The sequence below is a fragment of the Hemitrygon akajei genome, chromosome 13 (assembly GCF_048418815.1).
Source record: "Hemitrygon akajei chromosome 13, sHemAka1.3, whole genome shotgun sequence".
NCBI classification, from domain to species: domain Eukaryota; kingdom Metazoa; phylum Chordata; class Chondrichthyes; order Myliobatiformes; family Dasyatidae; genus Hemitrygon; species Hemitrygon akajei.
The window spans coordinates 56,705,690-56,719,308 of NC_133136.1; the positions used below are offsets into that span (position 1 = coordinate 56,705,690).

The window sequence follows — 13,619 nt, forward strand, 5'->3', positions numbered from 1 at the left end:
AAAGATTGGTGGCGATAAAGTGTTTCTGCTGATTATGAAGAAGCAGAGAAATTGAAGGGTGAGCAAGACCAGCATCATTATTGTCCTAAAAATAAAATGTTGTCTTTTTTCAATTTTCATTAGTTACTTGTAATTAATTCAATCTTTTGCTTTAATACCTGTCATAAAACCTAAACAAATACAAAGACAAATGTACTGTAACCTTTTAATCAAACTATACATCGTAAGTTGAGACTTTTGTTGTTCATCTGCTGATTCAGGTTTTCTGCTGATCCTGTTTTTGTTACCCTGCACATTTTATTTATTTTAATGGTATGTAATAATTTTTACTGTTAAGTACATATGTAAAACAAAGACTACTTACTGTAGCACAAAATTATTAAAAAATATTACATAAAACTATCTTCAGTTTATATGTATAAGCTGTATAAGTAATATAAATGGATTTCGTGTTTAGACTTGGGTCCCATCCCCAATGTATCTCATTATATAGATGCAAATATTCCAAAATCCAACAAAATACAAAATCTGAAACACCTCTGGCCCCAAGCATTTTGGATAAAGGGTGGTGTGTGTGTGTGTGTGTGTGTGTGTGTGTGTGTGTGTGTGTGTGTGTGTGTGTGTGTGTGTGTGTGTGTGTGTGTGTGTGTGTGTGTGTGTGTGTGTGTGTGTGTGTGTGTGTTCTCCCTGGGCAGAGTACTACAAATTCACTACCCCGAGAAAAGCAGCTGATCCTCATCTCCACCCCTAGTCTCACCTATGAGTGCAAACAAATTTCTGGCCTGTCTCTGATCTATTCCTTTCGTAATTTTCTTTGTTTCTATAAGATTCCCTGTCATTCTTCTGAATTCCAGTGAATATAACCCTAAGCAGCTCAGTTTCTCACCATTGACTACCCCCTCCTCCCCAGAATTAACCTGGTGAACCTCTTCAGCACCACTTCCTAAGCCAGTATATCTTTTCTTAAGTAAAGAGACTAGAACCTCACACAGTACTCCTGTTGTGGCTTTACCTGTACAGCTTAGCCTCTCTGTACTTATATTCATTTCGTCTGCTGATAAAGGCAACGTTCCATTCTTGCCTTCTTGATAAACAGTTGCACTTGCAAACCAACGTTTTGCGATTCATGCACACATACTCCCAAATCCTTCTACACAAAAACATGCTGCAATCTTTCACCATTTAAATAATAATCTGATCTTCTATTTCTCCTTCCAAAAGTGGTTGACCTCATATTTACCAACTCTATACTGCATCTGCCAGATTGTTACCCACTCATTTAACTTATCTACTGTATACCTTTCTGCAGACTCTTGGCATCCTCTGCACAGTATGCTTTCCACGCAGTAAACTTAGATCTGCTATGCTTGGTCTCCACTTCTAAATAGTTAATGTATATAGTAACAGTTGCAGGCCCAGCAATGGCCCCTGCAGCACCTTACTGATCACTGGTTGCTAACCAGAGAAATACTCTCTGCCTCTGTTGGTTAACCAATCCTCTGTACATGCCAAAACATTATTCCCAAATCCTTGTATTCGTATCTCATGGATATGCCTTTTATGTAGCACCTTCTGGAAATTCAAGTATACAACATTCATCTGTTCCTCTCTATCCACTGTGTTCATTATATCCTCAAAGAGCTCCAGTAAGTTTGATAGTGCCTCTGTTTTTGTTTGATGCTGCTTTGAGTGAAATTGAGAGTATGTAGGTCACTACTTCAAGGTCTTCTAACTGGACATTTAGCTCGATGTTAGCCATTGTCTTCAAGAATGTCACCCTTTGGGGTGACAGTAGCAAGGCAAAGAAACCAACTGTCTTCCAGAATAATGAAATCTATTGCCATGACCTTCATGTGTCCATCCACCAAAGTCATGTATCTTTCTGTTGACAGAATTCATGAACTGACATTGTAAGTGTATCCTGAACAGTGGCTAAAGGATCTGCCTCTTGTAATCATAAAATAACTGGTATTGAATCATTGGCCCCATTTCATCGTGTCAGCTCTTGGCGCTGGGTGTTGCCACTGTTACAGGCCTTCAAAGTATGTCATTCGCCCGCTGCACCTGTTGACACCACTGACAAGGTCTGCTGTGCTAACACAGGCCACCTTGTGTGGACATGAGAAAACTCCTGTTTGGTTTCAGGGACTTATCACACCACCGTCTAAGTGATGGTTCCCCCTAAATGCTTCATCTTTCATCTTAACCCATGACTCCTTGTTGTAGTCTCTCTCAACCCGAGGAAAAAATGCTTGCATCACATTCACCCTGTCTATACTCCTAATAATTCTTTATCCCTTTATGAAATCTCTCTTATTCTGCTATGTTCCAGGGAACAAAGTTCTAACCTATTCAACCTTTCCCTATAACTCATAGTCTCAAGTCCTTGTAATTTTTCTCTGTACTCTTTCAATTGTATTGATGTCATTCCTGTGGGTAGGTGACCAGAATGGTATGTAATACTCCAAGTTTGGCCACACCTACGCCTTATACAAGTTCAACATAACATCGCAACTCCAGTATTCAGTGGTCTGATTTATGAAGGTCAATGTGCCAAGAGCTCTCTTTATGACCCTATCTACCTGTGATGCTACTTTCAAGGAGTTATCCTGGGGCCCTGCATCATGACCATGCTGAAGCCCTATGTAAGTGGGGGAAAGAGAGCAGCACTTCACAAACTATCTACCCATTTACCCTATCAGGTACTTCCTGCCTTTCTGTTGCTGTTCCCCCAATGCCCCCCTGGCTTATTTACCTTCTGACTGCAATGAGAAAAAGGCTATTCAGCCCATCATGTCCATGCAGTCCCATCAGTCCCATTTTGCACCTTTTCATTTTTCTCAGTACTTCATGAAACTTGCCCTCAACTCATCTTAGTTGCTTTTGTCACTTAGCTAATCTATGGATTACTTTATAGTTGCTATTTAGTCAAAACACATTTTTGGGATAGGGAGGAAAACCAGAAAGTTATGAGGAGAACATGACAGAAACACAGAGAGGACTTGAAGTCAGGACAGAACCTGAGTCCCTGGCAGCAGCATTAACTGCAATGTAACTTCAGAGCCTAAAAAAACAGCAAATCATCTTCAGTGCCAAGAGATTGTTAAGAAGAAGGTGCTATTTCGGCACAGATGCACAAGCTGTTAGCATAAGTAGCTGCTAAGAATTCTAAAAATATCTTTCAGCACAGAATGCATTTTTTTTTGAATGGATAGATCATTTTTCCTATTCTGTCTAGGATGAACATGAGGATTTTCACCATGAGTGGATAGATGTGACCCCAGTTTTAAATTTGCTTGCTTCTGAACGGCAGTAATTTGGACGCTGACTGCTCTTATAAAGGGATATATGGTCTAGGGTTTTCGAGTGCCAAATTGGTTTGTACAATCAATAACAAACATGTCAATTGAATTGATGCTTAGCTCATCTCCCTATGCCTCAGATTAGAAGTAGAAGTCAGATGCTATTGGAATGTAGCTTGTTGTTACCGAATATAAAATATATGTACTCTTTTCAACATTTTTAAACCTGGAGTAACCCAGATCTCATATGTAAGCCTCAAAAGTGAAGGTTCATGCAATAAGATTCTTCCAAAAGTGATCCTGCTTTTTCAAATTCTGGATTGACCTTTTATCACAATAAGCAAATTATAATATCCAAAAATCCAGCAAATCTGGGATTTTGATCATGATGGATTGGCAGATTTTCCGGACTTTTCAGGCTTTGGAGGGGAAAGCAATCTTGGTTAGTTGTGCAAAGTGGATGTGTTGTGCATTTAATATTTCTGTAATATTTGAATAATATTGTAAATATATTGTTTGATTAAGCATTCTTGTTCTTTTAAATAATTCATTATGGATTATATATATAAAAATCTATGAATTTTATATGTCATGATGTTACCACGTGATATATGTGCGACTCGTTTAAAGTAAACAGGAACTGAGACTCACATCTCTTGGCTGTCTTGTTTTCTTTTGAATTGAATGTTTTGAAGTTAGAAAACAGAACAATGGTGACGAGGTAATTTTAAAATGAAACTGAGACCACTACATACCCATTGAGGTGCAGCAAAATGGTTGAGTTTTTAAAAAAAAGCAGCGCAGTGCTTGTTCTTTGGAATGGAAGTCACAATTGAGTTTTAAAAAAGGCAGAATACAGAAGAATTCATGGGTTTGTAAACAGTGACTATTGGGTGATAATAATCATAAAGAAAACAGAAATAGCTGGTTTCATTGGAAAGATTGATGCATTTGATTACAAAGGAGGTAACTGGATTTTATATACTGAACAGATTGAGCAGTATTTTTAAAACAACTGGGAATAGCCGATGCGAAACCAGTGCCAATTTTGCTGAGTGCAGGGGATTTAAGGACATACAGTTTGCTTTGAAGTTTAACTACTCCAACCAAACTAGCTGAACTGAGCTCTGAAACTAACACAGGAACATTTAGAACTAAAATTATTGTTGACTACAGAACACTTGTAAGTTTCATAAGTGGAATCAAAAGGGAGGGCTTATGTAGCTAAATTGAAAAAGTTGTCTGAGCATTGTCAGTTCAATAATGGGTTTATAGATGCATTGAGAGATTGTTTAGATTGTGGAGTATTACAAGAAAGCATTTTAAAATGGCTCATAAATGAAGCACAACTCACATTTAAAAGAGCAGTTGAAATAGCTGTATCAATGGAAACATAGAGTTGAAGTCAGGAATGGAAGTGAGCGTGAACAAAATTGCAGCATCTAGATGGAGACGTGCCTGGCTGAACAAATTGTGTTAGTGTTGGGGCAGGGGCTCACATACATCGGACCAAAGCAGACTGAATGGCAAACCTTGCAGAAAATGCACCAAATAGGACACGTACAAAGAGTATGGTGGGCAGATAAAAATAAATGGAATGCAAATGAAAGAGATACAGGTTTAAAAAGTCAAGGTGCAGATTCAAAAAGAGCATTAATCTGCCTGCTGTTGATGAAAATTCTGATAGTGATGAGAGTGACACAGGGCAGTCTGGCCTTGTGATTTACAGTGTGAAGCTAACAACAGACAAGCAAATTGGCTTGCACCAGAAATTAAATTCAACTCAAATCAAATTCAAGTTTAGTTATCATTCAACCATGCATGAATACTGCCGAATGAAACAGTGTTCCTCTGGGTCCGAGGTGCAAAATTTACACAAAAAGTTCAAGATAGTGAGCATGCATACAGTCATGCAAATATATATATGAATGGATGCCACGCTATATTACCTCTGGCATTTCCTATCCTGGCAAGCCTGCAGCTTAAGGCCTAGTCCTCTCTATAACTGAGGCCATACAACTTCCCCATCATCTGTTTCCCCACCAAACAAGAGAAACAGACCGGTGGCATCTTACACTATCAATGTCCAACATGGTCTTGCAATCGCAAGAGAAATATCCAAGACAATTATCCGTGGTTACACTGCGTGCCGCCTTTGCGAACCAACTTCGATGCCTTCAATGCCTTCCTATAGCAGGTTTCAACATGGCCTACACCAAGTCCAGCTCCTCCAGCAACAAGCAGCTCACCAATGGGGTATACTTGCAGTACCTGGAGTCTGGCATTGTCTTGTGATTGTAAAAAAGACATTTAAAAAAGAAATAAAAACACCTCTTATTGGCCCCCAAGAGGCCGCTGCATCCAAATGCAATGCCATCTTACCAGAAGTGAATGGTAAACTGATTAAAATAGAATTGAACTTTGGCTCAGCTGTTTCACTCATTTTACATAATGAGTTTGAACAGCATTTCAAAGATACTGAAGTGAAACCTGTGGATATCCAACTAAGAGCTTATACTGGAGAAAAGATCATTCCGGTGGGAATGACATTCATAACAGTGGAATACAACAACCAGCAAGCAATGTTGGGCTTGTATATGGTAAAAACAGGAGGGCCAGCATTGTGGGGTCACGAGTACAACTTCATTGGAGATCCGTCTATCATTTGCAGGCCACATCCTTTGCAATAGAGTAATGAAATCAAATTAAGAAAGGTACTGGATGATGCCACAACTGTCTCCTTGCTGTACGCCATGAACCATGCTTTTGGTACATTTATCAAGCTGTTACTTGTGAAATAGGGCTTGGTCTTAAGCTGGAAGAGAGTTCAAGGAGCTCCAGGAAAGTTGTAAGCATTCGACTTCTGTGCGTATAAAGAACAAGAATCTACTCTGTGTGCATTAAGGTTATTGCATGAGTGTCAAATGGGAGACAAAAAGTAAATGCAATGAGCAAAGTACAGTTGGGTGAATGGAAGGCTAAACAGAAAGAAGTTAGTGGAGATACAAAAACAGAGGATTTGTCAGACGATTTTGTGGATGAAGAAACGAAGAGGAGAGATCAGATCGTAAAGGGAGCAATTGAAGGATTGATAAGTGAATACTCCAGTGAACTAAATGGACCTTTCCAAGTTCAAGATGTAGAAACCAGAAGGAGAAGAAAGGAGTCCAGAGCTGTTGGAGCCATTTACTGTAGTCTCTGTGTGAACACCCTTGACCACCACAGAGCCGGCCCCAGACCTGAGATTGTTTTCCCAGCCAGAAACTTCACAAGCAGAGTGACTTCCATTGTCAGGAAAAAATGTTATCCCACAAGAGCAAGAAATTATCTACAGCGATTAAATCTTCAGTCCTGAATGGGACAACTTAAAATTTTACTATGTTATGGATGTCTGTATATAGTAGTTGCATTATATATTGTCCTATATGAGTTGAAGTTTATAGCTAAGCAGGGAGGAGTGTTGTGATTTTAACATTTCAGTGATATTTGAGTAATATTGTAAATTGTTTGATTATGTATTCTTTGTTTTCATAATTCATTACAGGTTAAATGTAAAACATATGTGATTTGTATATGTCATGATGGTACCATATATTATGTGCACACCTCTCTTAAATAAACATGAGCTAAGACTTGCATCTCTCAGCTGACTTATTTTCCTTTGGATCATTTTAATGTTTTGAAATTACAAAACATAACAGGATGGAGCGAATCATTGTCCTATTTTTCAGCCTGCTGCAAATTTTTTTACAAGAGCAAGCAAAATTTGGTGGGTTGTGAAATGGATTGCTCCTTCATTGGTGCCCAAGAACCATTTTCCCTGCTATAAAGCTTAATACATTTTAATAAGGTGATAATATTTGAATTATTAACAATTCAACTGTGTTTAATCAGAACATGTTAATAATTGAAATGCTATTATTGTTTCTAAACCAACTAAAGTAATCACTAAAACAAAACTAATGAAAGGTTTGAAGCTCTGGTATATTCACCATGACAATATTGGGCTGAAATTACTGCTTCTCACAGAACCAAAATATGAATGTTACACTTAAAATCAATATTCATACATGCACCATACTTTGGCTTAATTATTAGTGCAGAAATATCTAACCTTTTAAAAATATTTGCATTTCATCATAAATATAAAATGTCTATTTTGCATGTTTGGCTAACAGTGATTTATAATATTCTGTTTCAAACAGATTAATCCCCATGCCACATGATCTTCATAGTTTAATATTCTCCGTTGTTCACTATAATATCCCTTTGGTCTTGTATTCACCATCTTTTTTGCAAATCAGTCTCTTGTCCTTTCTACTTCTCTTCTGATTCTTCATATTTTAGCCCCCACTATATTGTTGACCCGGCATCTATAACCATGTTTGACTAGAAATTTATGTGATGGCAAGATGTGGAGAAATGCTGCAGTGGCATCATTACTGTTAGATAGTTCATAAGCAGAATACACAATGATATCAGTTGAACAGGTAACAAGCACTCCAGCTGAAACAGTAAATGCTGGAAACACTCAGCAGATTGGAAAGCATCTGTGGAGAGAGGTATTGAGTCAATGTTTACAGTTAATGAAACTCTAGTACATCTGAGAAAAGATAGTGAAAAGAGCTGCCTGGATTTAGGTGATTTTGTAACAGAAAGTTGGGCTGAGCACTTCCTTTCACCCCTGTTCCTTTGACGGAATTACCGAATTGCTTTCTAACAATAATAGTTAAAGGTCCTTTAGTCAGAATAGCATTTAAATTCTATTCAAGATGATCACTGTTTTCTTCTTCTTTATTTCACAATTTGGATTAGCTCACTGTTTATGCAAAAGTGTAAACTTAAATAGTCTCTGCCTATAAGATTCAAATCCAATGTTTCTGTTGCCTGTCTATTTGACGTTCTGCATTGAACTAGCAGGAGTGCCATGAATGATGAACTGACTGCTGAAGTACATTTACTAAGTTGAAAATGGCAGTCTATCTTCTGGAGTTATTCACATACTCTTGCTTAGAATTTGCATAACTAGCTTTGCTGGCAAAGTTTTAACAATATTAAAGAAGGCCCACTTCTTAGATTTTTATTTTAATATTGTATCTTTAACAAACAAGATGTTACTGACTTTCCTCTATTTTCATCATAGGCTTCATTATTAAACGTACAGTATCTAGGGAAATGAATCTGCCACCTATTTCCAAACAATGGACAGGAAGAAATCCAGCTGAGAATCATTTATCTGGCAAAACCTTGAGAGGGGAGATTAGAATGGATCGCAGACCTCGTGCCTTGGGGCCAATTAATCAAAGCTGTGCAGAAACTTTAAACCAAAGTAAGTTACGTTAAAGGGCAGTTGGATCAGAGGGAATTAACACAGTGGTTATGTTTTACTTTTGTTGACTGTCCTGTAAAATTTGTAGTACATACTCAATTATTAAGGAATGTACCCTTGTGAAACTTCACTGCATAGTACTTTATATAATATGCATTTTTTCCTAATTTTCCCTTTGCGCAGATGAAAAACTAACTACTATCGGAAGCCCCAATCAACAGCTAATTGACAAAATATTGGTGAGACGCAGATATGAGTGGTTTGTAAAGAAAGAAGAGCATCATGCACAAAACAGGTCAAAATCCTACAGTATTTTTTGGGAATTTCATGGCTACCTCACTATCACATTGGCATACCTTGTGTAGAAGCTTAAGATATAAATTAGGTTTGAATATGTTTGGATTTAATTAATGATTCCGTTTTTTTCTGTTTTTATTAGTTTGTCAAGATTAGAAATTTGAGTTCATTATAAAATGCATCACCTTTTGATTTTAAATGAAATGAAATCAAAGTCTTTAATTGTCATTAATGATTAATTCAATCTTTACCTTATTTTTTCCCTCACAAAATCTTCGTTTTCTTTCATATAATTGCAAACACTTCATTTCCTCTGATGTTGTTTTTAGATTTCTTATTGTTTTAACAAGTGTCATGGCACAGAGTAGAGAAAGCACAAACATTGAGATTGATCCATGGTCTATATAAGAACAGAACAAAGAACATCGAAACCTACAGCACGTTACAGGCCCTTCAGCCCACAATGTTGTGCCGACCATGTAGCCTACTAAGTATTTTGAAAGCCAAAATTTTGTTTCTGAAAATAAAGTAAATTTTTTAGAATTATATTTATTGCTGGGTCAAGAGCATTATTGTTGTAAGGGCAATTTAAGTGGGCCTTTGGAAATTTTCTTTACGTTTTTTTCAGTTAAACAGATAATTCAATATTTTAATATTAAAGTATAGTTCCCCTACAAAAAATTCTATGAAACGTTATTTTCATATTACATCTTTAATAAAGATGATCTCAACCAACAATATAGCATATTTATGAATGGTAAATAGGAGCTACCAATCTAAGTATATGAAGATAATTTCAAAAAAAGAAAGGTTTAAAGAAGAAAAAGGGAGTAAGTTCCAAAGCAATGAGGTGTACGTTGATTGCAAGCTGAATTAAGGGTTGGGAAAAAAAATGAAGGGTGACTGAGAAAGCAAAATGGAATTGCAAGGTTAGTATGTTGGGGAAGGTCTAGAAAATGTGAGCATGAATTTCAAAGTTAATATGTTTAGATTATCCAGGTACAGTATATTGATTGTTTTTAATGTAGGATAGCATACACTTGCAAATAAAGTAGTTTATTTTAAATGGCAAGAGACTTGGTGGTATTAATTTGCAAAAGGAGCTAGTACACTAGAAGTCCTCAAATTTCTTTCACAATTTGATTTTGGAAATTTAATTTAGTACTGCACAAAGCCTGGTGTTACATGAATTAATTTCTCAGGATTGAATTTTTCCCTGTTTTTCTTTCAAGGAAATTAGAGGAATTAAAGGAAAGTTTGAAGAAGGAACTTTATGAGCTTCATTTACAGAAGAAACATTTGAAAACAGGTAAAGGGAGTTCGTCCAAGTAAAAAAAAAAGTAATTGAAGCTGATCAGCTGCTAATCCTGCAATATTTCCATTATGGGTACATCAGTTTCTAAGCATGGGGAGCAGAGGTAGTGTAATGGTTAAATTACTGCATGAATAATGCGTGAGTACAAGTTCAACCCCAATGTGGCTACTGAAGAATTTAAACTCAGGCTACATCCACACTACACCGGATAAATTGGTAACCGAAGCTTTTTCTTTTCGTTTTTATCCTCCGTCCACACTAAAACGGCGTTTTCATCCCCGGAAACTGGAGATTTTCAGAAATGCTCTTCAGAGTGTGTAATTTTGAAAATGCTGCTTGGCCAGAGCAGTGTGGATGGGGTAACCGGAGAAATCTGAAAATGCTGTCATGATGTGCCGGAACAGATTGTGATGGCAGCGCGCCATTTCGTTGTTTTCTTGAACGCAAGCTAACAATTTCAGAACAGCCGGCAATGAGACTGAAGCCAGAAGAGGTAGAAATGTACTCACCAAATACTTTGACCCATAACTTACTGAATAAATAAGTATACTCACTTTGCCCTGTTTTCTGTCCTTGCTCGTATGAAGGTGGTTTACTTATTTATGCAAGTACTTCTCTGACAATAGATGTGTAGCAGCCTAATGTAACATTGTATGGAAATACAAAATAATACTGATGCAGACATGTTTTATACATTTAACAAGGGGCATTATTAATGCAACAGAGTTAGTCAGTTTTTCAATGTTCGTCGTCAGCCGAGTCATATTATCTGTGAACTCCCTGTTGGTTGCCTCCATATGCTCCAGTATTTGTGTTTGTTTTTACTTTTAAGTCCTCCTGCGCGAGAGCCAACAGCTGCCTGTCGTTTAAGTTTTTCTAGTCTATAACTGGACAAACGCGCAGCAAGCCTTTCACAGCGAGATCCGACACCAAACATGTCGCTTGTTTTCAGTAGACGTGTCCTGCACATGCACAGTAGGAGGAGATTCACCGAAACATCCGTTTTAATGTGGACAGAGATATTTTTTAAAACGCATAGTGTGGACGACTATTGTTTTTATGTGAAACCGACGTTTTTAGAATTATCCGGTCCAGTGTGGACGTAGCCTCAGTGAATTAAATTGTCTGGATTGACACATGGCCAGAGGTGTTCTGCCCAAAAAGTTTTAAAAAGGTGCAAAAGGGATGACGTGGTCCAATTGGGTGGAATGTTCCCCAGCATTGGGGCCAGACCAGTCTTTTGCAAAACAAAGTCATAGAACTTTATAGCATAAAAACAGGCCCCATCTAGTCTGTGCTAAACTAATTTTCTACCTGTTCCCCTCAACCTGCTCCGAGACCATAGCCCCATACCCCTTCCATCCATGTAACTATCCAAAGGACAAATAGAAGCTCAACATGTAGTGACATGAGGTATTTTATGGAGATTTGTCAGGTGACACATATATTGTTGATGCCGTCCAAGAGAGGGTACTGAAGGCATGCAAATTATGTATGATCTGACTGATTCCTGTAAAGAGAGGGAAATGAATGAGAAAGTAGAAATGAAAAGTTACTTAACCTTGAAATGCAGAATATATTAGTTCTATGAATTCTGAAATCATAGAGAGTGCTGGAAATGCTGTGGAGAGAAAGGAGCTGAGTTAATGTCACAGAATGATGACCTTCAAGCCAGACAGTTCTGAGATAAATAAGAGATCCAGGTCCAACTTTTTTCCTCTTGTATAGTTCCAGTGAGGCCCATTGTAAGTTTGAAGAGCTGCATCTTATCTTCCACTTATGCACATTGTAGCCATGGGATTTGACACTGAATTAAACCACTTAAGATAAATTTTAGCTTAAGTTGTCACATGTACGGCAAAATATACAGTGAAATGCGTCATTTTGCGTCAATACAATCTGGGGATGTGCTGGGAGCAACCCAAGAGTGTCAGCGTGCTTCTGGCAGCAACATAGCACGCCCGTAATTAATAACCCTAACTTGAAGCTCTGTGCCTTTGGAATGTGGGAAGAAAGCACAGCAGCCAAAGGAAGCCCACACTGTCATAGGGAGAACCACAGACTCCTGACAGACAACAGCAGGAATTGAACAATTGAACACTGTAAAGCATTACACTAACCGCTACGCTACCATGCTGGTGTTTCTTGATAACAAGCCTTTCCTGTTTGCATGAGGACTGGCCACACTATTATAATGTTATCCATTCAGTGCTTCTCAAGTTCAACAAATGTTACTTGACCTTCTCAGTATTTCAAACATTCTGTCATGATTCACAATTCCAACATCTCACAGTTTCAATATTACTATTTCCCCCCTTTTTTGTTCCCATTAATCTTCTTCTATTTACCTTAGAGCATAAGACCATAAGATATAGGAGCAAAATTAGGCCATTTGGCCCTTTGAGTCTGTTGCACCATTTCATCATGACTGATCCATTTTGTCCTCAGCCCCAATCTACTGTTTTCTCCCTGTATCCCTTCATGCCCTGACTAATCAAGAATCTATCAACCTCTGCCTTAAATAAACCCAATGACTTGCCCTCCAAAGCCACCTGTGGCAATGAATTCCACAGATTTGCCACTCTCTGGCTAAAGAAATTCCTCCTCTTCTTCATTCTAAGTGGACATCCCTCTATTCTAAGGCTGTGTCCTCTGGTCTTAGACTCCCCATCATAGGAGAGGTTTCAATTAGATCCTCCCTCATTCTTTTGAATTCCAGTGAGTAGAGGCCCAGAGCCATTGTACACTCATCGTATGATAAGCCTTTCAATCCTGGAATAATTTTCATGAGCACCCTTTAAACCCGTTCTGAAGTCAACCCATCCTTTCTTAGATAAGGTGCCCAGAACTACAGGCAATACTCCAAGTGAGGCCTCACCATTGCCTTCTAAAGCTCCAACTTTACATCCTTGATTTTATATTCTAGATATCTTGAAATTAATGCTAACATTGCATTTGCCTTCCTCACCACTGACAAAACCTTCAAATTAACCCTTTAGAGAATCCTGCAAAAAGAATCCCAAGTCCCTTTGCACCTCAGATTTTTAACTTTCTCTCCATTTGGAAAACTGCCTATGTTTTTATTTCTTCTACAAAAGTGCCTGAACATACATTTCCCAACTCTATCCATTTGCCACATTTTTGCCTATTCTCCTAATCTGTCTAAGCCCTTCTGCAGCCTCTCTGGTTCCTCAACACTACCTGCCCTCCACCTATCTTTTTATAGACCACAAAGACATCAATTCTCTCATCCAAATCATTAACATATAATGTAAAAAGAAACGGTCCCAACACAGACCCTTGTGGAATACCATTAGCTGTTGGGAGCCATCCAGAAAAGGCTCTCTTTATTCCCACTCATTGCCACCTGCCAATC

General features: G+C 38.0%; 1 protein-coding gene across 3 annotated transcripts in view; it reads left to right on the top strand.

Annotated features, from left to right (window-relative positions):
* LOC140737898 (uncharacterized) overlaps positions 1–13,619 on the top strand; it is an 86,174-nt gene that overhangs the window by 17,706 nt on the left and 54,849 nt on the right. For all 3 annotated transcript variants that reach the window (XM_073064676.1, XM_073064674.1, XM_073064675.1), the window contains exons 2-4: positions 8,446–8,631; positions 8,815–8,926; positions 10,161–10,237. In XM_073064676.1, the coding sequence (XP_072920777.1) occupies positions 8,478–8,631; positions 8,815–8,926; positions 10,161–10,237 (343 nt within the window). In that variant the 5' untranslated portion in view covers positions 8,446–8,477. The remainder of the gene's footprint in view (positions 1–8,445; positions 8,632–8,814; positions 8,927–10,160; positions 10,238–13,619) is intronic.